Raw genomic sequence first — 25,618 nt, forward strand, 5'->3', positions numbered from 1 at the left:
CTATGAAGGCCAGCACGGCACACGAGGGGGTGGGTGGCCAACACTACGCCCGGCCGCCTTTGTCTCCCCAGTGGTGATGTTTACACACCGCACCAGGTACTCATTTGACGCTGAGTCGACCTAGGGAAGGCCCATGACCGGTTCAGATACTCGTCACATGTGTTGGCCGTGAGCGGGAATCGAACTCGGGTGGCCGGGATCGTCGCGCAGCGTAGCGCTAACTGCCACTACACTACCGCGCCACCTTGAAAATAGCCAATTCTCACACGAACGATGTGGTGCCTGCATCATGCTCGTAGCAATTAATTGTAATTTATGAATTGATGAATGCCTACTGCGGTATTAATTTCCACAGGGCGAGACCACGTTAAGCCACGCTAAGTCTGAGGGTTCTGAATGATAAACGAGGGCTTTCAGAACACATTCCTCATTTCTCAAATCCCAACGGTGGAAAAATAAACTAAATGAGTCAGCCCGGGTAGTGCAGATTGCACGCACGCACGCACACACACAAACAACGTGGTCAATACATTTTCATCCCGTGATTGATAGTTTTCCATTCAATGTGCGCGTTAAATCTGATGGCCATGGCTGACGATGGCACTCTCGAAAAATACCGCGGGGAGGTGGGGGGACCGCTTGGCCTAATGTGAGTGCAGCTCAGTTCATTTGCATCGTCCCTCCCGAATCGAGCAGCCGGCTCGATACGCCACGCACCGCATTGAGCGTGGCGTCAGCATGCAGCGCCACGTGTCGGGTGTGGGTGTGTGAGTGGGTGAGTGGGTGGGTGTGGGTGTGTGTCGGTGTGTGTGAGTGGGTGTGTGTGGGTGTGTGTGGGTGGGTGTGTGAGTGGGTGTGTGTGGGTGTGGGTGGGTGTGTGTGGGTGTGTGTGTGTGAGTGTGTGGGTGGGTGTGTGTGGGTGTGTGTGTGGGTGTGGGTGGGTGTGTGTGGGTGTGTGTGGGTGTGTGAGTGGGTGTGTGTGGGTGTGTGTGTGAGTGGGTGTGTGCGGGTGTGTGGGTGGGTGTGGGTGTGTGGGTGTGTGGGTGGGTGTGTGTGGGTGTGTGTGGGTGTGTGAGTGGGTGTGTGTGGGTGTGTGGGTGGGTGTGTGTAGGTGTGTGTGGGTGTGTGTAAGGTGTGTGTAGGTGTGGGTGGGTGTGTGAAAAGTGTCTGTGTGTGTGTACGTGTGTGTGTGTGGGTGTGTGTGGGGAGCGATAGTGTAGCGGTTAGCGCGCTGCGGGACGATCCCGGCGACCCGAGCTCGATTCCCGCTCACGGCCAACACGAGTGACGATTATCTGAACCAGTCATGTGCCTCCCCTAGGTCGACTCAGCCTCAAATGAGTACCTGGTGCGGTGTGTAAACATCGCCACTGGGGGAGACAAAGGCGGCCGGGCGTGGTGCTGGCCACCCACCCCCTGGTGTACCGTTACCGGCCTTCATAGCTGCTCGCTCACAGCACTTGCCCCTACAGCCCTGTTAAGGCTACACGGGGGATCTTTGTGGTGACCAGAGTGTGTCAGTGTCAGTGCGTCGTTGTTTAATGTCTGTTAAGATGTGGTTTGTGCGCGAGCGCTGGGGGGTCGTGGTGAGCTCACGGGTCAACATCGGCGGCGATGTCTGAATGGAGCCGGACCCTGCCTCAGTGGGCGACTCGGCCTCACACGGGTACCCGGTGCACAGCGTGAACGTCAGCACTGGGGAAACAAAGGCGGCCGTGTGCGTTTGCAGACACGCCACCCCTCCGCGTGCCTTGTGGGCCTTAGGGGCCGTCCATAAATGACGTCACGCGATTTTTGACGATTTTTGACTCGGCGTCACAAAAAGTCAGAACCCCCCCCTCAAATATGACGTCACAAAGCTCTGCCCCCCCCCCAAAACATATTCCCATTTTGAAAATAAAACATGCTTCAAATCGCTTTAAACTATTGTCATTGTAGTGCGTATTTAATGTGGCGCTGCACTCTGATATTGTAGGAGTGTTGTTATTACAATTAGTGCTGTTATAACAATTCTATATTTATTTAAAGTTGCGCATTTTGATTTCTAAACCCCCCCCCCCCTCGTCACACATCGTCACAAATGTCTGACCCCCCTCCCCCCCCCAGGTGCGTGACCGCATTTATGGATGGCCCCTTAATAGGTGCTCACTAACAACACTTGACCCAGCAGTCTTTGTGTGTCACAGAGTCCACGCGCCATTGTAGGTGTGTATCAGCGTGGGTGTGTCATCAGTGGGCTCCTCTGGCAGGCAAGGCTGCGTTGGCTGGGTCATGGAGCCCGCTTTGCCCAGCCACCGCATGCCCAAACAGCTTCTGTTTGGCCGCGTAGAGGGGCCTAAACGGGCACGGCATGGGCCGGAGAAGAGATGGAGTGATGCGGTACGGGAGGATGTGGCGCTGACGGCTGTAACCAGCAGTGTCAGGATCGGCCTCTGTGGAGGACGCTGCTACTGGGCAGTTGGGAGGCAGTCGCCCTCCAGCAACAACGGAGGGCAGAGAAGCGACGCTCACAACAACGAGCGAGCACCAGGTAGATAAAATGCAGCAAGTTGGCACAGTGCGGGTACAGCTGGTGCGTCTACCAGTCATCTCAGTCAGCCAACCCATGGTACCTGCTGGGTCTGTCCTGAGACCTACTCTCAGCGAGCCTTCGACACTGCAGGTGGCCTCAAAGTGCAACTGGCCTGGCAGAGGCACCGTCGCTTAGTGGCGAATGGCGGGTGTTGGTCACTGAAAGTGTGTCGATGTGTGTCACTGTGGGCATGTGTCAGTGTAGATGTATGTGTCATTGCAGACGTGATTTAACGTGCATGCATAAGCTCAAGTATCTGTCAGTGTCTTTATCAGCGTGGTGGGTTATCAGCGAACGCGAGAGACATTTTGTCAATCGTGTGTCACTGTCGGTGCACGGTGGCAATGTATCTTGTACAGACGTAGGGGATGTCCGAACCATCCTCGCACACTCGCACCACCCAGACACACTTCGTCTCCGCACTCAGACATCGCACGCACCAATCACACGCACGGGAATGTACTAGACGGAGGTCAAGGGTCAAAGGGTACTGGCGTCGCACGCACATGGCGCGCTGGACAGAGATGTGGATTAGGAGGTTGGGCGGAGATAGAGGGTTTAAAGCAGAGGTCCCCAACCCCCGGGCCGCGGACCGGTCCCGGTCCGTGGCCTGTTAGGAACCGGGCCGCACAGCAGCAGGAGGTGAGAGCGGTGAGTCCGCGCGTGGCCCGCAACCATTATTTTATTATTTACCACTTCCGTCCGCGCCTCTTACCCGCACTGCGCGCTTGTCTCAGTCACAGTGTTGGTATAAAGCCCACAAGCTCTAACCCGTAGTAGCCACAATGAGTAAAAAACAAACGTCGCTGGAGAGCTTCTTTGAAAAGGGGGAAAGACCACCCCCCCCCCCCACCGGTCCGTGAAAAAATGGTCTTCCACGAAACCGGTCCCTGGTGCCAGAAAGTTGGGGACCGCTGGTTTAAAGGATGCGGTGAAACGCGTGTTCAGGGTTGGTTTCAGGAACGAGTGTGGGTGTGCTTGGAACAATAAAGATGTTGCTTTCCAGTCTCCGACTCATCTTCATCTGGTGCGAGTGTGTGAGGATGGCTCCGACATCCTCTACACAGATAACCGGGTCAGACAGAAGGTGATGTCATTTACCCAACATGCCCCAGTGTCACTGCACCTGCCACTTGTATATGTTATGGACGTGCTTAATAATAATGTAAATGTATAAAGTTCCCTTAAACATTCGTTCTCACGGCACTGCATTAAAAGGCGGAAATTGGTTTAACATCAACCAAGGAAAGAGGAAGTGAGACGGACGTTTGAGAATAACTAAAGAGAGAGAGAGAGAGAGACACTTTAAGCAGATACGTTTTTAGTCGAGATTTAAAAATGTGTAAGTCGTGGCCTCGAAGGACAACGAGTTACAGAGTTTAGGTGCCGCAATTGCAAAGGCACCGTCACCACCAAGGGTGAAGCCTAGACCGTGGGAATTGAGCTATGCACAATCTGAGGATCTTAATGATCTTGATGGAATATATGGCTGAAATATATAAATGCGTGGTTGTCTGAGAGCAGAATGGATGGAGGAGAGGTTGACTCTCAGAAATCTTCCCTGTGCTTTGAGTTATAGAGGCCACTAAGTAAAACTTAGTGTGCACCATAAAAAAATCACAAAAAAATACTGCAATACAATTCACGCGGAATTGCCATCGTGTGTTTGAGTCACGGCCAAACTTTGACAAATTGGAAACTTGCCCTCTATGCTGAAATACAGAATAAAAACAAGCTTGGAAAGCCAGTACCTTAAGGAAGCCTTCACACTTATTTGGGGATTCCACTGTGTGAAGAACAACAAACCACCTGAGGGTGTTAGGCGTGCAGCCTTAATGCGCAAACGCACGCAGGCATTCCAATGCACCCAAGCTAATTGCTTGCACAGTTTTGTTGACCAATGTAACCCATAAGCTATACGGATCTGGACAGTGGATGTGTCCAGCTGTGTGGTAACTTTCAGAGTGATTGGCTTAAGGGGCTTTTGTAGTTTTCGTCAAAGCATGTGAAGTGTCCTTCAACAGACAGACGGACGGAGATCACATTTACCGTCAAAAAGCAAAAAATATTTCCTGCTCTAATGAACAGCGAGGCGGTGTTCATCGCCCGTGCACAGCCAGCCCAAGAGCCATTGGCTCGAAATTCCACATTTCTGTGTTGGGGTCAAATATAGCCATATATGACGGTTGACTTTCTTGTAAAGTGGTACTCGGAGGGATGGGTGGGCTGAGTCAACCCCCAACCAGGATTTTAACTTGCAAACCTTTTGAGCTGCTCGCTCTACCACTGAGTCACTTGGCCGGTTTCCATGCACAGGAATAATCAGGCCACGTGCAACACACAAAAACACGTGTCCCAACTCCCGTGGTGTCTGCACACCCCCCGCCTTGCCACAGGCAGCCACTTAAGTCAGAGGCTTGTCTCTCTGACAGCAGTCGGCACCAGTGGAAATCTCTGGATGTTTTGGCTTAAGCCGGAGCTGGAGATCCTACACTTTGTGCTGGGAATAGCAGCGACTGTCTGGAGGCTTCTGAGATAACGTGGTCAAATGCACTTGCTATTTGAGTTTTCATATATAGCACTGTAAATATTTATATATAAAAGATGTCCGTAAATTAATGTCATGTTCGTATTTTATGAAGGATGTATTGTCTCTTCACGACAGCCTGCTGACCCATGCGCTTTTCCCACTGCAACTTGCGTGCTGTCCATGTGTGCTGTCCATGGTGCTATTCCAACAGATTTATCAAGACTCGCTGCAAATAAAAACAAGTTACATGCATTCTCAGTCAATCTGCCTTTTAGAAGCCAAATAGAAGCCACTCATGCTGCGTGGCATCCCAATAATGAGTGCCGCATGTCTCGTATGCATTTCTAAAAGTGCATTGCAAGAACTAAATTGATAACATGCCAACAAGAAACCAAGACGAAAATGTAATGATCAGAATATACATTTATTCTGGAGTAATCCGATTAGCACTAAAGCTCTTTTCACAGATGTGCAGTATAATAAAGATATCCATCAGTTATCTGACTCACCCAACACATCACGTAAAATAACTCTGCTCACGCTGTGCGTACACTGCGTATGGATATCATGTACAAACCAGCCTGGTGAAGCATGGTAATACAACCACCGTGATGCACACGACAATCACCCATCAGCAGATTGACACAATGACTGTACATGTTGACGATGAGCGGTGGCAGAGTGGTTAGCACCCAGCGCTACGAACGCGACCACCTAAATAATCGATTCTGGCAACAGCAAACATCTGTGCCTCCCAAAGGTCAACACAGTCTTAAATGAGTACTTGATGAGTACTTGGTGTAAATATCAGTACCGGGGAGATAAAGGCTGCTGGGGGTGGGGTTGACCACGAAACTACCCTCCTGTGCTGCTATGGCTTTAATAGGTGGTGTTATATCTTGATTTGAACCTTTCGTGACTGCAGGAATCCATACTCTTTGGTTCTTTCGGTAAAGTCACGTAGGTAGAAAAATAATAGATCACGACGTTTCGATCGCAACACAAGCAATCGTCATCAGGTGGGACAACCACAGCGAGAAGAAACTGCTGAAGTAGGCGAAAGATCTGCCGTGGCACGAGGTTATATAGTAAGCCTCGGCAGTAGGGGGGGAGAGAGAAGGGGGGGGCAGAAAGTGGATCCCGCAGCAGTACCTGGGTCAGCTGGTGTTGTGCTTGCTGACGGCGCTTTCCTCAATAGGTGGTGCAGTATAAGTAGGTTTTATTAAGCTGTTAAAGTCAATGACATGTATATCGTGGGCAAACAGGAATTCCACAGTTGTGTGCTATGTGTCCCAGTCTTTACGTCAACCAGGGCGGAGCTGTTCACTCGAACGTTGCGTTGATACACTGTGAATGCAAACGTGTCCGTACGAAATTTGTATTTTGCCAGCTGAAGCTGTATCGCTCGTTTTCCAGAAGCGACTTGGCCACAAGTGATAACTCAACGAAGTTGCTTATCACGTGGGATTGGATAGCAGCCAAATACTCTGCATTGTCGTCATCAACCATCATCAATCCGCTGCTGGATGAAGGCCTCCCGAATCCGTCGCCACCTTTCACGGTGCCGTGATGTAACAATTGTCCCATTAGAATGTATTGACACGAGGCAGCCTCGAACTGGACCTTCATCCGCAAGGTGTAACTTGACTGAGCAATGCAAACGGGTGGCCAAAAACAACGCAAATGGGTCAGAATCAGAATCACAATATTTACTTATACTGGAAAAAAAATCCGATGTGCTAAAAAAGCTGTCCAGTAAGGGCAGGTCAGAACGTTACAACAATGCAGGTGGGCTTCGGATGCAGGGAGTGAAGAATAGATAGGCAGCGCGCATGCAGATTTGGGCTTTGTTCTCCTGGATTGGAACACGGCCGCTGATCGGCATCATGGCGAGTGCTATTTTTTGACCGCACGCTACGGGGCTTCTGTGCCTCACATACAGTCAGAGCCACCGTGATCCCCGTGCGATTCCCTGACCCCGTCGGATTAGGGCCGCTTGGCCGCCGATGTCACGGAGTGAAACATTAGCGCGCTCAGTCCTCGTCGCACAGATACCCGCCGCTTCGTGCGGCGTGCCCATCTGATCTCGCGCCCACGTGCTGCCGGACAAGTGCTACTTAACGAGGCGCTGCGCGGTGGGTCACAATTCTCGTGGTAATGCCCCACTTAGCAAAGGAAGTGGGACGGTTTCAGTTAAATCCATCAACATTGACGACTAATGGAGACAACGTACAGTTGCGTGCAGTCGTGGTCAATTGTGGCCATTTGAGTGACGATATCTGCATTGAATGAACAAGTTGCACGTGCGGCCCTTCTGTATCCGTCCGGGGATTTCCAATCGGTGCATGTGGAATATTTTGGGGGTAAATTGTCCTCCAGACTCACGTAGCCGGGTCCGTGTCACGGTGTTCTAACTACTACTACGCTACTGCTCTGCCTCAAATTCTATTTTACGGTCGTGTATGTGTAGATATACACGTTTATGCAGGTAAGTGTATACAGTATAAATCTTGACTTAAAGCTTTCGTGACTGCAGGAAGTCATACTCTTTGGGTTTTTCGGTAAAGTCACGTAGATGAAAAAAATACATATTATTTTTCTATTTACGTGACTTTATCGAAAGACCCAACGAGTATGTATACAGTACCTATATTAAAATGTTTTCATGTTCTGTCCCTTTGACCAAATGACACAGCATGCGCCCGATCTCGTCATATCTCCGAATCTAAGCAGATTTGAGCCCGGCCAGGGCTTCCATGGGCTGTCACCGCCACGCACGCTTGATTCCCACAGGCTGATGTGGGGCTGTGCCGTGTTGTGGTCAGCCGTGGATCGTGTCGCCAAACTAAAGGAGGCACTTGCCCTGCTATGTTTCCATGTCTACGCTTTCCCGCCTTCCACAACTTCCACTGACCTGCACCACGGAGCAGGGTGGGGGGGGGGCTCTAATCCAGCAGTGGATTGACACAAAGGGCCGCACATGGACGTGTACGCTCTCGCAGCTGTACTGGAGACTGCATCTCTGCTCTGAGGACACGGAACAAAACTCTTCATTGCCACTACTCGTCAAAAAACGATGGAGACGAGACGTTAATACGATGAACCACTTCACTTGATAGATTCTAAATTTAATTCAAAAGCCAAAGTTGAAGTTTCTTCCTGCTCAAATTAGCAACGGGCGAGCACTCAGCTCCACTGGCGTGCCTCAGCCAGTGGTTGAGATTCCGTAGTGCTATGTATTAATGTTGAATTTCTCTCGCACCGTACGTAGCCAACCGCGCTAATCAGAGGTGCGGGGGAAGGACAACAAACTATACACAAGAAAAGTTCTAAAGAAATAAGTTTCCAATAAAGGTGGAAAAGTGCATGGCTCCAGTGGCTTCTTAATATTAGAAGAGCGTTCCAAACGGCCGCAGAAGCTCATCTGAAAGTGCGCGATGCAGTGACCGTCTTTGCTCCATAGTATCGACGCTCTTGACTTATCACAAAGCGGTACCAAATTTACCATCTTAGGACATGTAATGGGCTGATGTGGAGCAGTGGCAGAGCGGTCAGCGCACTGCACTATTAACAGGGCGGACCTGAGTTCAATTCCCAGCGATGGCCAACCTCAGTGGTGAGTGACAACCAGCCCTGAGCTTCCCCTTCACCAACCCGCACTGGCCGATGTGGTGAGGAATGGTCAGGCAATCTCCATGACTGAAACAGTATGGGGAGGCCTTCATACAGCAAGAGATTGACACGAAGAGTTGTGAATTGATTATTGCGATAAATAATATTGTGAAATTGTTATCAAGGTCATAAATAGTACAAGAGATATTCAAATGAGCATAAAGAATATCCATCAACAGGGATTAATTTCTCAATCTATATTTTACCGAATGCTGGTAGGCCGGCTTAGAGTCGGGAATCCCAGTATAAGGAACTACCACTAGAATACAATGTACGCCTATCCATAATAACCATTAACTTTTCTACCATACATTCCAAATAATTATATGAATGGGTTTATAGATATCAGGAGGACAAAATAAAATAAAATAAATCTCTCCAAGCACAATGTTCCGGAACAGTGTTCGGAAACATTGTTCGGGCCTGTGAAGCGCCGAGCGTCAACATTGACTGTGACGAGAGGTGAGCTCAGCTAGCCGTGTGTGCCTAGATCCCTCATGTATGGACGACTCAGCTTGGCAAATGCCACACGTTGGGGGGGGGGGTGGGGGTTGGGTATCGGAGCCACAGATTCCAGCTGGGCTAAGCAGCTTGCCACATCACACAGCTTATCCCGTGCCTCCAGCCCGACCCCGTCGGCACGTGGCAGCGCCCTCATTCGTACTCTGTTAAGTAACGCCAATTTGCACTGGCACAAGCCGGGGTGAAATTGCGTTGCATCTGGAATTTTCAGTTCGGTTGTTTATGCATATAAATATGAAAGTATACGTATATATGCTCTTCGGTTATTTCGCTAAAGTCACGTTACTTTACTGAAAGAACCAAAGAGTAATTCCTGCAGTCACGAAAGCTCCAAATCAAGTTTTATACGTATATATGTTGCGGTAGTAATTATGCTATCGACATTACAGTGAGGGAAAAAAGTATTTGATCCCCTGCTGATTTTGTACGTTTGCCCACTGACAAAGAAATGATCAGTCTATAATTGTAATGGTAGGTTTATTTGAACAGTGAGAGACAGAATAACAACAACATCCAGAAAACGCATGTCAAAAATTTTATAAATTGATTTGCATTTTAATGAGGGAAATAGGTATTTGACCCCCTCTCAATCAGAAACATTTCTGGCTCCCAGGTGTCTTTTATACAGGTAACGAGCTGACATTAGGAGCACACTCTTAAAGGGAGTGCTCCTAATCTCAGCTTGTTACCTGTATAAAAGACACCTGTCCACAGAAGCAATCAATCAATCAATCAGATTCCAAACTCTCCACCATGGCCAAGACCAAAGAGCTCTCCAAGGATGTCAGGGACAAGATTGTAGACCTACACCAAGACCAAAGAGCTCTCCAAGGATGTCAGGGACAAGATTGTAGACCTACACAAGGCTGGAATGTGCTACAAGACCATTTCCAAGCAGCTTGGTGAGAAGGTGACAACAGTTGGTGCGATTATTCGCAAATGGAAGAAACACAAAATAACTGTCAATCTCCCTCGGCCTGGGGCTCCATGCAAGATCTCACCTCGTGGAGTTGCAATGATCATGAGAACGGTGAGGAATCAGCCCAGAACTACACGGGAGGATCTTGTGAATTATCTCAAGGCAGCTGGGACCATATTCACCAAGAAAACAATTGGTAACACACTACGCCGTGAAGGACTGAAATCCTGCAGCGCCCGCAAGGTCCCCCTGCTCAAGAAAGCACATATACATGCCCGTCTGAAGTTTGCCAATGAACATCTGAATAATTCAGAGGACAACTGGGTGAAAGTGTTGTGGTCAGATGAGACCAAAATGGAGCTCTTTGGCGTCAACTCAACTCGTTGTGTTTAGAGGAGGAGAAATGCTGCCTATGACCCCAAGAACACCATCCCCACCGTCAACCATGGAGGTGGAAACATTATGTTTTGGGGGTGTTTTTCTGCTAAGGGGACAGGACAACTTGACCGCATCAAAGGGACGATGGACGGGGCCATGTACCGTCAAATCTTGGGTGAGAACCTCCTTCCCTCAGCCAGGGTATTGAAAATGGGTCGTGGATGGATATTCCAGCATGACAATGACCCAAAACACACGGCCAAGGCAACAAAGGAGTGGCTCAAGAAGAAGCACATTAAGGTCCTGGAGTGGCCTAGCCAGTCTCCAGACCTTAATCGCATAGAAAATCTGTGGAGGGAGCTGAAGGTTCAAGTTGCCAAACGTCAGCCTCGAAACCTTAATGACTTGGAGAAGATCTGCAAAGAGGAGTGGGACAAAATCCCTCCTGAGATGTTTGCAAACCTGGTGGCCAACTACAAGAAACGTCTGACCTCTGTGATTGCCAACAAGGGTTTTGCCACCAAGTACTAAGTCATGTTTTGCAGAGGGGTCAAATACTTATTTCCCTCATTGAAATGCAAATCAATTTATAACATTTATGACATGCGTGTTTCTGGATTTTGTTGTTGTTATTCTGTCTCTCACTGTTCAAATAAACCTACCATTAAAATTATAGACGGATCATTTCTTTGTCAGTGGGCAAACGTACAAAATCTGCAGGGGATCAAATACCTTTTTTCCCTCACTGTACATAACGAGACGAAATAGCCATTCAGAAATCTTGATTAGTGGTGCGCACCCCCATGTTAGACAGCAGCTGTGAGAAAAATAAGATTGGTAGAAAAAAACCCGTAACGCATCCATTAAATCACATCCTTAAAAGGAAAACAAATATACATCATTGATGTTCTGAAGGGCCATTGTGCAAGATGCTTCAAAGCATGAAAATGAGCCATTTCCCAAAATATTGCCGATTATCTATAATAATGAATGCATGTTTTTTTTAGTGCAGTGGTATTCCCGAATGCATGGAGCTTGTTGTTATTTGTTCACCAGTGAACGCAGCAGCATCGTCAAAGGTTTTGTTTAATGCATAGAACGAGTTCAAAGATCCCTTTGTCACCTTTTGAAGTGGAGTTTGCATGTCTCTCTCCCTGTGGTTACGTGGATATTTTATCACTCCACATTTAGAAAGATGCATTGAGATTATTTAGATTATTTTGGTGCTATAAATCTCCAGATTATAGGCCACTTTGGTCAGCTATCATTTGTGACCAGGTCGCTTCTGAAAAATAAGTTAATACTTTAGTGGGCTTTGCCTGGTAGGATGGGGTTGGTATAGTTTTACTTGTATGTGTTTGGGTGATTGTACTTGGCACTATTATCGTGTTTTTGTATTGTTTGTTGTAGTCACGTTCTAATCCGCCCCTTCTGGACATCTGTGAAAAAGAGCTGTATAGCTCATCGGATTCCTCCAGTATATATATACATATCTGACACAAACACTGGTGGGCACACTTCCCGTGTTTGCTGCCTGGCAGTCAAGCCAATCGTGTTTTTCTTCTTCTCAGTGCTGGAATTTTGGCAAATTAAGTGAAAACATAAATGTAATATTACACATAATTTCCGCGCAGTCAACTCGTTACACAATATGACCAGGTGATACAGTATTACAGCTGGCTGCCCAATTTTAAGCCCAGAATATCAGTGGGTACCATTCAGTGCTGCGAAACCTGAAACCATCTGGCTACCTCTCACGATTTTTTTTTTGCGTTTGAAGGGTAAAATCCGTTGAATGCTTTAATGTGGCATGCGCACTGAGTGTTCACAATGCTGCGCAACGCTGCAAATTTCAGTGCCAAGGAGATCGTTTTGCCAAGTTGGCTGGCAATGCAATATCCCGTTTGGAACTCAATGGCAGCGTGCACGACCTGGCAACGCGTGTGAACGTCCCACGTCGGTGAAATTTCATTGCAAGTTTGTCCTTTTTTGTTTAGGCGACGAGCCCACGCTACTGCTGCTGCTGCTGTTGTTGTCGTTGTTCTTGTCAGCTGGTAACTTACAAACTCCTTCCCCAATATTCTTCCATTCGTTCCATTTCCCCCGTTTGTCTCCTGTGCGGCATTGACCTCCCCAACTCGTTGGTTTCGTCTCGCCGCCTCCTCCGCACTCTTCCTCTGTCTTCCTCCGCTTCTTTTTGCCTTCTCACGGTGTCCACTACGGCAGGGAAACCCGTTGTTGGACTCGCGATTCTGTTGTAGTTTGAGCTCATTTACATTCCGCAAACAGGGACCTAAGACACGTAGAGAATGAGCCAATTATGGGAAGGGAGATGCCTCTGCTTCCTCCCCCTCTTGCCTGCTGCTGTCACGTAATACACGTATCGTGGTCTTTAACCGCACAAGCCTGTTGAGGCTAAGCTGGCCCAATTAGACACTGGTTTAGAACGGTGGTAGCCTAATTTTGTTTGTCTTGAGGTATCACATCCCATGAAAGAACCGACTCATACATTTACAACTACGTTGCCTGATAGTGTCAGATTTCAGAAAGCCACGCTACGTCGAGCCTGGATACTGCTTGGATGTGCGACCAGCACATACAGAATTAGTGTTTGTAGGCTGCTGCTGCTGCTTGCGGGCTGAGTTGTCGGCAGATCGCCGTGCAGTAAAATCCATTGTTGTACTGTATGATAAATCAAAACCTATGCTTCCCCACTGCACAAACCTACACTGAGCGTGGTGAAGTATGGTCAAATAACCCCCAGGATCCACGTGGCGTGCGGTTATCCTCATCGCAGCCACATTTAATAAGAAAACAAATCCTGAACCACACGTAAGATTACGCTAAATCACGCTTTTAACTTGTACATGTAGCTCACTGGTGTCTACATTAACATACCGGAATTAGTCATGGCGTCTGTAAAATATACTCGGTAACAAACCTAAACATGAGAACCATAAATATTTAAAGCCCAGCTGTGTTTACGTCTCGATATGAAATAACCAGACGATAGCGAGAATCACAGTTACACCGTGAACAAAAAGTGATTTATATTCATCAATTAAAAAAAATTGGCCTTTGCAGGACACATCACAAAATGGACAAGAATTGTCGTAAAAGGAGAGAGCGCGCCAATAAGGGCAATCACTAAAGGGATGGAACAATGCGTTCAGCATCCTGTGCGTGAATGAGTTCGATAGCATTCATCAACAGCGTGGGCAGGCGACAAGAGGTCTTCTTCATCCAGCCGTGGGATAGACCATGGCTGATGAGGATGATGATGATGATACAAATTACGATGTTGCTGATAATGATTGTCCCATACCAATAATAATACCTTCATGAGCTATTAGAAACCAATTGGATAGCTCCGACAGGCGCCGAGTTATCCGACATTTGATCCTGCTGATGGGTTCGCTTTGTTCCACGATGGGAGCTGTGACCTTTCCGGGTCTCCTAGCAGCAGCGCACGAGACGGGGGGGTGCATGGGCTGGATATTCGCAACGATCGATATCAGCCTCGCTTGGCACCTGCACACGAGCAGCCGGACTTGCTAGCGGCCACCAGGTGAGCGAACATCAACGAGAGCGGTTCGCAGAGGCACTTTGTCATGTTTCCATAACTTTACATCTGAGAACCTTGATTATGAACTCATTATGTCTATCAGTGCCGGATTATCCTAGTAGCCAAAGTAGCTACACGTGTAGTAGTAGCTACGGGCCCCGCGCTTTCAAGGGTCCCGCGCTAAACGCTTTCAAGCTATCAATTCCGGTTCAGTGATTCTGCACTTGCTCTATTACTATAGTACTATACTGCCTTTAACTTTTATGAACGACTGGGTGTTTAAGGTTAGCGATTTGTTGTATTACCTGGCTGTATAGCAAATGAAAAATACAATTACTTTACTATGCAAGTTAAAAATGTGTGTTCTAATATTTACGTGTTTTTTATTTTATTTAGGACCCCTTTATAACAAATGCTACAGGCCCCGCACGAGCTTCATCCAGCACTGATGTCTATGCTAAGAGTGTCCCTTGGAGTTGCATTACAAGGGTACAAAAATAATGTGAAGTTAGACATTCTGAGCCGTTTTTTTTTAATCCACCGATATTTGAAGGTTTGCTCATGCCATGTGGGGCATAGGTATGTTATTTTTACATACTTCACCATGCTGGTCAATTCGGCTTTGTGAAGGAGGGGGGGGGGGGGAAGGGCGTGAGGCGAGGGTAGGACCAGTTCTGATTAATCGCTCGCCACTGATGTTAGCCGTGGCTACATTCCGATATAACACTATATATCACGAACAATGCATTTCACGCCCGTTTTTTAAGGGACGGTCATACCGTTGTGTAGCATCCATTTCAATGTGACAGAGTGTTTTATCTGTGGAATTAAATTAAGCTGCAGCTCCCAGAGAAACCCCATAGATACATTACAAGGGGTTAGCACTGAAATAGCCATCACACAGCCCATTGTGTTTGGGAAAGTGTATTAATCAATGTGATCCACCAACACCATCCTGCTCAGGAGGTACCTGCTCACACTGATTCACAAGTTCCCTGAGTAATTTCACACGAGAAAATACATTTACAGCGACTGGATAAATCCCAACATTCAGCGGGAGAAAAGGGCCGTCCATAAATGACGTCACGCACCTGGGGGGGGGGGTCAGACATTTGTGACGATGCGTGACGAGGGGGGGGGGTGAGAAATGTGACGTCACATCAAAATGCGCAACTTTAAATAAATATAGAATTATATATTCTTGGTTCTTTCGGTAAAGTCACGTAGAAGGGAAACAATTAAATTATAAATATTTTTTTATTGTTTCCCTTCTACGTGACTTTACCGAAAGAACCAAGAATATGAATCCCTGCAGTCACGAAAGCTTTAAATCAAAATATAGAATTGTTAGGACAACACTATTTGTTATAACAACATTCCTACAAGATCAGAGTGCAGCGCCACATTAAACACGCACTATAATGACAATAGTTTAAAGCGATTTGAAGCATGTTTTATTTTCAAAATGGAAATATGGTTTTGGGGGGGGGGGGCAGAGATTTGTGACGTCATATTTGAGGGGGGGTCTGACTTTTTTTGACGCCGTATGACGAGGGGAGGGAGGGTCAAAAACCGTCCAAAATCGCGTGACCTCATTTATGGATGGCCCCAAAGCTGAAACTTGAACTGTCAAAGTTCAAAGTGTTTGGACGGAAAGCTGTGAAGAATACAGATGGATCAAAATCTACTTTCTATACTGCTTCTTACAGGTGGCACCTTGTGTCCCTGCGGTTGTGTATCTCACATCCATGACTGCTCCATCTTGTTGTGATCCACCAACCTTGCCTCCAAGTCTCTGTGTCCCCTCCCCCCCCCCTCCTCTCTCTCTGTCTTCAATTGTCTCCTCAAAAGCTTCCTCTTTGAACTCACCTTTGGATTCCCACAATTGCCCAATTTTCTCTCATTCCCTTTGCTCAGTCGCTCCCCGTTGCCTCCCTATCCCGTTCTTCTTCTTCTTCATCATCATCATCTGCTCCTGCGCTTTGAGACGTCCGTTACGTTATGAGCGCATTACAAACGTAAGCCGCTGCTTTCTGCTGCTGCTGCTGTTCTTGTTGCAGTCGTAATTAATGTCAGCACAGGCAGCGTGCATCACCCATCCTACGTTGCTGCTTCACGTTCACTCGCTGCCGTGGGCTCCTGCGGCTAACCCAGGAGCCTGGCTCTCCACACTGAGTGCACGTGGCCTGGCACCTCGTGCACGTGGCCGTGGTGACGTCCACGCCGCTTCGTGGCGAATGGCGAGATGTTGTTCAAATTAAAGGTGTTTGAGTTAGATCGCGTAAGTATTAATGTGTAGAAACCCTCCACCACCCGACACAGCCAATTAATTAAGGGATTTGTCACGTATACAAAACGCCACATAGTAATATTCAGTCCACCGCTGTATTGGAGAGTAAATCCATAACATTTACAATTTGAGTACAACGTTTCGCTGGTAATTACATCCCGCATCATCGCGCTATTTGCCAGAATAGGCTGTTTCGGGTGGTGGAGGGTTACGACACATTTATACTTAAGCGATCTAACCCACAATCCTTTTTTTATGAATACTATTGGTCGCGAAAGCCTGCTACTTGTTAAACCGTTGTTGTGTTGCTGCTGCTGCTGCTGCTGCTGTTCCTGTTGGCGCTCTCCCTCTCTGGACAGAAATACAAGGACTACGAGAAGAGGGTCTACATCGAGGAGATGCACGGGTTGAAGATGGTGCGCAAGCTGGCGCGGCTCATGGAGGACATGCTGAGCAGGAAGACGGAGGCAGTGAAGGTCGTGACCCTTTGGCATTCACCCTCCTCAACCCAATGTTCGGTGGTGGCAACTGCGCACCCCCACTGCATCACGTCCAGAAACGAACATGTTTCTCCGTGATGCTGTGTTGGCGGTCATGCGTAAGCGCAAAAAAAAACAAAGTACTCGACAAATCCATCCATAACACTGCCATACTAGCAAACAGTGCACATTGCAGTCAACATGTTTGGCAATGGCCCTGCTTCGTCCGGGATTCTTCATGTGCTATGAATAAGAGTCATTGCCCAAAGCATTGCTGATCAGATAGGGCAACGTTATTAATATCCGTTACAGTTAAGCTACGAGTTTTTGATGATAGTTCTTCTTCTTCTTCTTCCTCCGTACGGCTGCTGATGTGAGACGCAGAGCAACAACTCTACAATTTCACATTTCAGGTGGTCGAGCCAGACAACCACGTCAGTCGCAGCGGAATGTATCACTGCAATGTCTCGCGCATTGCATTGTGCTCTGTTCTGGATAACCAATAGTGACGCTCAAATAACAGTATAAATAAAGATTCCTCCTCTGCCTTCACATATCAATGGACATATTTTTCAGTCAATTGGCCTATTGGCTGTCCAGTCCTAAATTGCCAATAAGCATTTGTTTAAGCACACAAACTCTGCACCGGTTTTGACCTTCTGAGTCTCATCGACGTTGTCGAATCAGGCCTGTTAAAGAAATGCTGCCATGTTACCAGATGTTATTGGCGGTCAATTTTATAACTCATTTATCTCTGCCATCGATCTTGCGGCTTCTGCGAGCAGTGCTTGAAGTCTTGCGCTAAGTAGTCTCTCCATCGTCTTTGTCACATTTGCTTTGACATCGTCAATGTCTTAAAAAGGCGAGTTCCTCTCAAAGTGAGCGCTATTTCATGCATAGACTGTTCTAACGCAGTGAGAGGTTCGGAGGGTGACCTACCTAGATTTAATTGGAATTGGACAGGGCCTGCTTGTGTAATTGGCCCCTGCTGAATCGTCTGACTCCATGCATACAGGCTCGGGGAGTGGGTACAAATGATACAAGGTCAATATCAATTCAATAGCTGATGCCATATCTAACATCCCTGTAATTTTAATAGTGTAACTTTGTGAACTTTTTTTTGAACGGAATCTCATACATTTATGACGAAGAATGTCCGTGGGGAGAATTTACCGTAGATATGTGAGCGCCCGAGAGGGACGGCGACTGGGGAGATGGAGCGTCAAAATCCGCTTGTTTTGCAGGTGCTGGGTGGCTTGTTGCATCGCAGGCAGGAGCATAAGGGATGGCGACGGCTTGGGGGAGGCCTTCATCCAGCAGTGGATTGACCATGGCTGGTGACGATGATGCGGAGTAATTGGCTGCTATAAATTTCCACGTGATAAGCAACTCCGTTGAGCTCTCATTTGTGGCCGAGTCGCCTCTGGAAAACGAGCCATATAGCTTTACCTGGTGACATGCAAATTCGTACGGACACATTTGCATTCACAGTGTATTGATGCAACATTACAGTAAACAGCTCCGCCCTAGTTGACGTAAAAGATGAATGGATGTTTCGAGAATTGTCTTTGCAATATGTATATATGGGCCCTCGTTGAATTCGCCGGTTCTGTCTGTCACAGCTAAGGTTAGCCTTGTTGCAGAAAACCCATGACAGTATAATTAATCTTGGCAACAATCACAATGAACCGTCAGTGAAACGTGCCTGCAATTCTGGCTCTCAGTCTCCCTCTAAAAAGAGATACCTTGAACCAGTGTAACCTGTGCAATAGAATTTCATCTCAACAGCCGCCAGAGTGACAGCCACATACCAAAAAAAAATTTCGTCTTTAAATGTGGTCGTGACATAAAAAACCGGGGACAGTTTGGTTTCTATGAGACATGCTTTCCCGAACACTGTTATGTTCATTACAAAAACATGTTTTTCTTGTGATAAGTCAGGAAATATCCATTTACACACTCTCTGTTTAAAAGGGATGTAATGCCGAAAACCACTTCTCTCTGAATGCGCCGGATATCGCCAGATCTCGAAAGCTAATCAACATTGATAGTCGATAATGTTTTGATGGGTGACCATCACGCATTAAACGGCCGTCGAAGGCTGGTGTGCTGTGGGACTATTTTGTCAGTAGAGGACAGTGCAGCAAAAAAAATACGGTAACTATGGTCGCGTTGTACCTCTATGCGGTTCACGGTTCGAATCCGGCAGGCCGCACTTAACAAAAATACGTGCCGTCTGCGTCACAGTGAACGTTAACGATTGCCTCACGTCATTTGGAATGAGTGGGCCATTTACGTGCCGGCACCTTAGTCCAATTGCCAAAATATATTTTTTAAAAATGACCTGCACGTTGCTCCAATTAGAATTACACGTTGCAATTATCGCCCCCTACTGGCAAACTAATTTACGCCTGCAGGCCAGGTGCTTAGCAACATTTTGCCACACAAGATCAGCTATTATTGGCGGTGCCGTTTCCAATACTTGAGATGTGATGCGGTCGCATGTATGCAGCCAGCTATGGCTCTAGGGTTTGGTGTTACATGTTGTTTGTCGTTTATTGTGAAAATTCGGTCACAGTCCCTATGATCACTGCTACATTGCTTTTATGGCTTTATTTTGGTGATGTCGAAAATGTTTTTTGGTTTGGCCATGTTTGTTTGTTGCAGTACGGAGTTAGACTGATGGCCTTAATCTAAGTTGTCTTGTGGTTGTTGTTGTTGTTGTTGTTTGACTTGCATCCCACTGGGATTTTTGCACACAGCGTTGGTGTACGGTGCTTTTTCAGGAATATTTTGCTGTTTTTTCCTGGATTTTCTGTTTGCACAGTCACATAGTCACTTTGAGATGTTTTCTTGTTCGTGTTTTTGTTTTTTTATTTGTTGCGGTTGCACCCGATTCAAGAGCCGAATGGCTCACAGGGCTATACCAAATAAATGAAAACTGAAAAAAAATGAAATGTCGCACCGAGCGTAGTCAACCGTGCTAAACGGAGGTGTCGGGGAAGGACAACAAACTGAACACAAACAGCTGTTCTAAACAAATGAAATTTTAATCGAGATTTAAAAGTGCATAGCTCCAGTGGCTTCCTAATATCAGAAGGAAGGGCTTTCCAGACGGCCCGCAGAAGCTCAACTGAAAGCGCGCGATGCGGTGACCGTCTTTGTTCAATGTCCAGCCAAAAGCCGCTGCGAGGATGGCCAGAGTTCGCGTGATCGTTTGTGCTCCTTGACTTATTGCTTGTAAAACACTCTGAGACGCTCAGGCGTAATGGGCGCTCTTTAAAAAAAAAACGAATTATTATTTATGAAGGATAGGATGTGTGATGCATTTGATATTGTCCTGACACAGACACTCCTTTTAAAGTGTTTTAGGAGTTGCACAAACTGCTCATAAATCGTGACAAACGCATGCATTTTTTTATTTTGGTGAAGTGTTAACACATCACAGTAATGCAATTGCACACACCGTTGATTACTTCATAAGAGAACACGCTTAAACAAATAATAAAATAAGTCTTATTTTTGGCTCGGATATGAATTTGCACATTTAATTTTCCGTTGTTTAAATCAATAGCGTATAGTTGGAACATTTAACGCTGTCCGTGACCGATGCAGCAAACGTAATTTCTGAAGATATATTTTTTTTAATTAAGCGAGCATTGCCATTTATCACTGAATGCAATCAATATATATTCTGCCTTATTAAAACAATCCTGCAAGAGCTTCTTACAATAATGAATTTGCCTTTCTCACTCAATTTTTTTAATGCCACAAAATGTGCGGAGCATGTGAATATTACTTTTTCTATATCATATATTTTGGGTCTTTCGGTAAAGCCACGTAGATAGATCAAATAATAAAACATAATTAAAATATAAATAATCAAAAGAATAACAATATTTAGTTTTATTTGATCTATCTAAGTGGTTTTACCGAAATACTCAAAGAATTCCTGCAGTTACGAAAGCTTTAAGTCAAGATTTTTCTATATCGTTATTATTTGGCACATTTATATGCACCTCACATGCAGTGTTTCTGTAACGCTCACACACAGAAACACAAACACCACGATAAAGCATCTTGTATGCACACCGTGTCAATTTACAAGCACCTCACCTGCAACAAAGACAAAGATCCCCCTTTTCGCGGACTGAACAGACTGTTGGGCTAAGCGCTCTTAGTAAGCAACTATGAAGGCCGGCACGGTTTACCGAGTAGGGGGTGATCAGCACCGCGCCCGACCGCCTTTGTCTCCCCAGTGGGAATATTTACACACAACACTAGGTACTCATTTGAGTCTGAGTCGACCTAGGGGAGGCTCAGGTTTGGTTCAGATAATACTCAGCGGGAATCAAACTTGGTTCACTGGTTTCATTGCATAGCGTGATAACCATTGCACCACTGCTCCCGACACCACGATAAAGCATCGTGCATGCACACCGTGACAATTTACAAACACCCCACCTCCAACACACGCACGCACACACGCACGCGCGCGCACACAGACTATAACACTGCCCTCGTTATGATTCTAGTAATGACCTTTGACCATGCCCACCTCTGTGGCAGGCTTGCTCCCTCAATACCTTAAAGATACCTTGTAGTCGTCAAAGGAGACGAGACGTGGGGCAGCAGAAACGTGGACGGTGACAGCGTTACAGTCAAAGCCTCTGGTCAACAATTCCATTTTGTGTCGCGTCAATGGCAGTGCCATTGGAGGAGGTGGGGGCGGGTTGGAGGGGGTCGAATGCTCTTGGCCCACGCTGCACAGTGCGGGTTGGTATAGGAGTGGAGGGCCCAGCGCCAGGTCAGATATCGGTCGCCACTGATGTTCGTTTTGGTCAGGAATCGAACTCAGCTCGCTGGGTGAGCACGGTTGACTGCGTACGATGCAAAAGAAGTTCAACATACGTGTGTGTGTATGTATGTCATTGTTATATCGTCACTCCACCCTAAGCAAGGACAAAGATTCACCATATAGCGAGCACATATTCAGGTTGGTGTGACACCACCCAGAAACGCAGTGTGCTAACCACCGTGCCACCACTCCTCATCTCACAGACTTTAGCTGCATTGTGGGACTCGTAGCTAATTGAAGTACGCGGTGATTCAAATCCATTTCCTTCACACGTTATAGGAAGTCACCCAGTGTCCTATTCCCTTGGCTACAGCGCCTCTACACAGTCGGTGTAGAGGAGTTGGACTTTACGCCACTGACAAATGCACGCTGCAAAGTAAATGAGGCCGCGCACCTTCAGCATTGGTGGCGTTGTCAATGTGTAGCAGCAGCAGCAGAATAATAATATTGCTTATTTTTTTGTGAAATACAGAGACTGGTGGAGGCAGCTGAGGAGGCAGACCTCAAGCATGAGTTCAACTCAGAAATGCAGGTGAGTCAGAAATCAAACCGAAACACTGTGAGCAAACGGCACAGGACATTTGTCCCGGGCGAGCGCGGGCACAATAAGGGTTGGCACTTCACGTTTCTCCATTGCGTTTTGCTGTCAGCCACATGGCGACGTCGGACCTACGTAAATCACGTCTGCAAATGCCATAAGATGATGCGTAATTATTGAAAGCATGGCCGTCATTTATGTGGATGCCACAGAGCGGTACCTCTTATCTATCCTTGCCGGCACCGTTAACTAATGCCAATTCTCAACTGTTTACGATGTCTTCATTTCCCCATGCTGAGCGCAGCAGTGTGGCGTGGTTGGTCTGGGCACCGGTGCTACCCATACATCAGGCCTCCAGTGTTCTATCACTGCCCCCTCTCAACTCGCGTCTTCACGTGCCCATGGCGCGTTGATGTATGGCCAAGGCATCTTGGCTCCACTTGAACAGTTCACGTGCGCACTCTCCACCGTGCTGTGATGGCTCAGTGATGTTAACGCCCTCGCCTGCTATGCAGGAAGCCATGGATTCGATCCCGACCCTGACGCCTGCTGTATATTTGGAGTTTACACGTTTTCCCCCGTGGCCACATTTATTTTTCTCTGGGTCCTCCGGTTCTTCCCTCCACATTTCGAATCAACACGCGCTTAGGACGTTTGTTTTCTACTATAAATTCACACGTGATAAGCCACTTCGTTGAGCGTTCATTTGTGTCCAAGTCGCTTCTGAAAAAGAGCTGTATAGCTCAGTGGGCCTTACCTGGTAAAAAAAAAAATAGGTTTAGTTTACAGGAATTTTGACATTTGTGCCCCTCCCGAGTCCCCACAATCTGCCAGCACCCTCGGCAAATGACTCACGTTGCCTCTCCGCCTAAATCCGGTGGCGCCAGGGCCCTCAGCCAATCGCCAGCGCTCACTAACCCCTTGCCACCTCTTCGGAATCTAGTACCCGAGCATCACCAGCTCATGGGCCAGCTGCACCGCCTGGCCACTTGATAATTGCGCCCACTGGGTGAACGCATTTCGCTCTTGGGCCTGGTTTTGCAGTACGACTACTACAACGCGGTATTCATCAACGACGTGGACGAGGAGGGTAACTACATTGAGCTGGCGAGGGAGTTCATCCTGGAGCCCAACGCGCATTTCAACAACCTGGCCGTCAACACGTCGCTCAGCAACGTGCAAGTGCCAACCAACGTGTACAACAAAGGTGACAGCCAGGGGAACTCTAAGTAGCTCACACTAACACCGGAGGTACCAAAAACCAGGACGCAGATTGTCACAGGAAGAAGAATATTTCAAAATACTGGAGGTTGTTTGAGACCATACTTCACCATACTGGTCAGTGAAGGTTGGTAAAGAGCAAGGGGCACCCTGGATGATTTCAGATGTTAGTCGTGGCCAGGAATTGAATTCGGCTTTCTGGGTTCATGGCACGGTTTTGCTCACCACCTCTCCACTGCTCTCACCCAATATTCATTGTGAGACTTCGGCTGGTGAGTTAAAATCCTGGTTGGAGGGTTGAGAGAGATTATCATTAATTCTGGGTAAATATGCAAGTTCCAACATGCCCGAGTTGTTCAGACGTCAGATCGCTCAACTGGAACCGCTGAGAACCTGGCTTAAAATACCAAGAGACGCCTGTAATTAATTTTAGGATCAGAAGGCGATTTGAAAAAAGAAGAATTGCAGAAGTCCTGTGAAAAATCTCTCCTGCAGCCATTGTCTGGCACATCGACACATTTCACTGTGAAATGTGCATTATTGATTTCTTTGCTCATAACATTATGCCATTCGCACAATTGGAATACATTGTGGGGAAAAGACTAACAAATAAATTAAGTGCCACTTTGCAGGACGTGAACAGTGGTCAACCTATGGACATAATGGACCCAGCCAAGAGAATGTGGAACTTCCACCATTGGCTCAGAGTCCGCAATGTATATGAGCACTACTCCCTTGCTTATTTGACTTTATCCCGATATCCTTAACCCGTAGTTTTTTGTGCAAAAACCAAACAGCCCCTAGCCTCAGTCATTCGCAAGATGGCGACCCCGCAACACAAGACGTTTTGCGTTCTGCAGTTCAGCAAAACTGAATCCGTAATTGCGGTGCAGCGTGCGTTTAAACGGCATTTTGGCATTGATCCGCCAATGTCAAAGAGCATTCGTCGTTGGTACCGACAATTTGAGGAAACGGGCTGTTGTTTATGTAAGGAGAAGAGCACAGGGCGACCACGCACCTCAGAGGAAAACGTGAGAAGAGAGGCGTTTGGGACGAATTAAATTATCGTCTCGATGTTGTCCGATGGAGGGCACATAGAGTATTTATAAAATGGTTAGTAAAGCTTGATAACTCATTAAACCGTTTGTAACTTTTCGTGTAATTGTAACATGTTGCCATCGTGAAATATACTGCTTTGAAATTGGGTCCATCATTTTAAACACCCTATATCGGAGATCACCACTGTTCCTGAATGTGGCAGCCTCTGGTTATTCATTGTCTCTAGCAGGATGCAAAACTTCTTAATTGTTTCTCTGATTGTTTGTCAAATTTCATTTTAAATCACGAGATTGGCTTTCTCTGCTGGAGAGATGCGAGTCACCAAAGGGGACTTAAGCAAGTTGAACTTGCGCTATTTTTTTATCTGCCAATCACTCTCTTTGTAAAGCAGTCTCTGATTTGAAAGCCTTTGGATGTAATTTCTGGGCAATCAAAGCAATACCCACTGGTCATCCTCTATTCATGAGTTACAATTATCCATTCTCCTGTCTGCTTGAATCTACATGTAATACTTCTGCATTCATGATTTCCATATACCGTATTTATCCTTACGTATGTATGCCACCTAAGCATATAATGCTGGGTTCATCACGTATGGCTAACAAAGCTGCTCTAACAAAAGACAGCATATATAAAACAAACATTGACTCTTAATTCAATGTCACAACCCAGAATTCATCATTGCCTCTCACTTCACAGCCAGAGTCAATCGTGGAAGAATCGCCCTGATTTCTCCTGTGTGTGCGATGCATCGGTCGCGACCACATGTGAAACGGCATGCCAGTACCGGGCAGCCCCCTAACTCTCCCCTCTTGTGTTCAGAGCCGAACATCGTTAATGGGGCATTCTGGTCCGAGGCCCTGAACCCCGTGTTTGAGGACAACTTCGAGCGCGATGCCACCCTCACTTGGCAATACTACGGCAGCTCCACGGGATTCTTCCGCCAGTACCCAGGTAAGCGGAGCATTGGCGCTGCAACGGGGCCACGTCCGTGCGTCTCCGGACATCTGCCAAC

General features: G+C 47.1%; 1 protein-coding gene across 3 annotated transcripts in view; it reads left to right on the forward strand.

Annotated features, from left to right (window-relative positions):
• Positions 1-25,618, forward strand: part of LOC116949350 (voltage-dependent calcium channel subunit alpha-2/delta-3-like) — a 118,753-nt gene that overhangs the window by 12,308 nt on the left and 80,827 nt on the right. For all 3 annotated transcript variants that reach the window (XR_004403898.2, XM_032966560.2, XM_032966559.2), the window contains exons 3-6: positions 16,808-16,924; positions 22,258-22,317; positions 23,368-23,530; positions 25,426-25,557. Coding sequence is in view for 2 of the 3 variants with exons in the window: in XM_032966560.2 (XP_032822451.1) it covers positions 16,808-16,924; positions 22,258-22,317; positions 23,368-23,530; positions 25,426-25,557 (472 nt within the window). In the remaining variant the exon portion in view is untranslated. The remainder of the gene's footprint in view (positions 1-16,807; positions 16,925-22,257; positions 22,318-23,367; positions 23,531-25,425; positions 25,558-25,618) is intronic.

The sequence above is a fragment of the Petromyzon marinus genome, chromosome 36 (genome assembly GCF_048934315.1).
Source record: "Petromyzon marinus isolate PM22_M1 ecotype Great Lakes invasive population chromosome 36, UKy_Petmar_22M1.pri1.0, whole genome shotgun sequence".
NCBI lineage: Eukaryota > Metazoa > Chordata > Hyperoartia > Petromyzontiformes > Petromyzontidae > Petromyzon > Petromyzon marinus.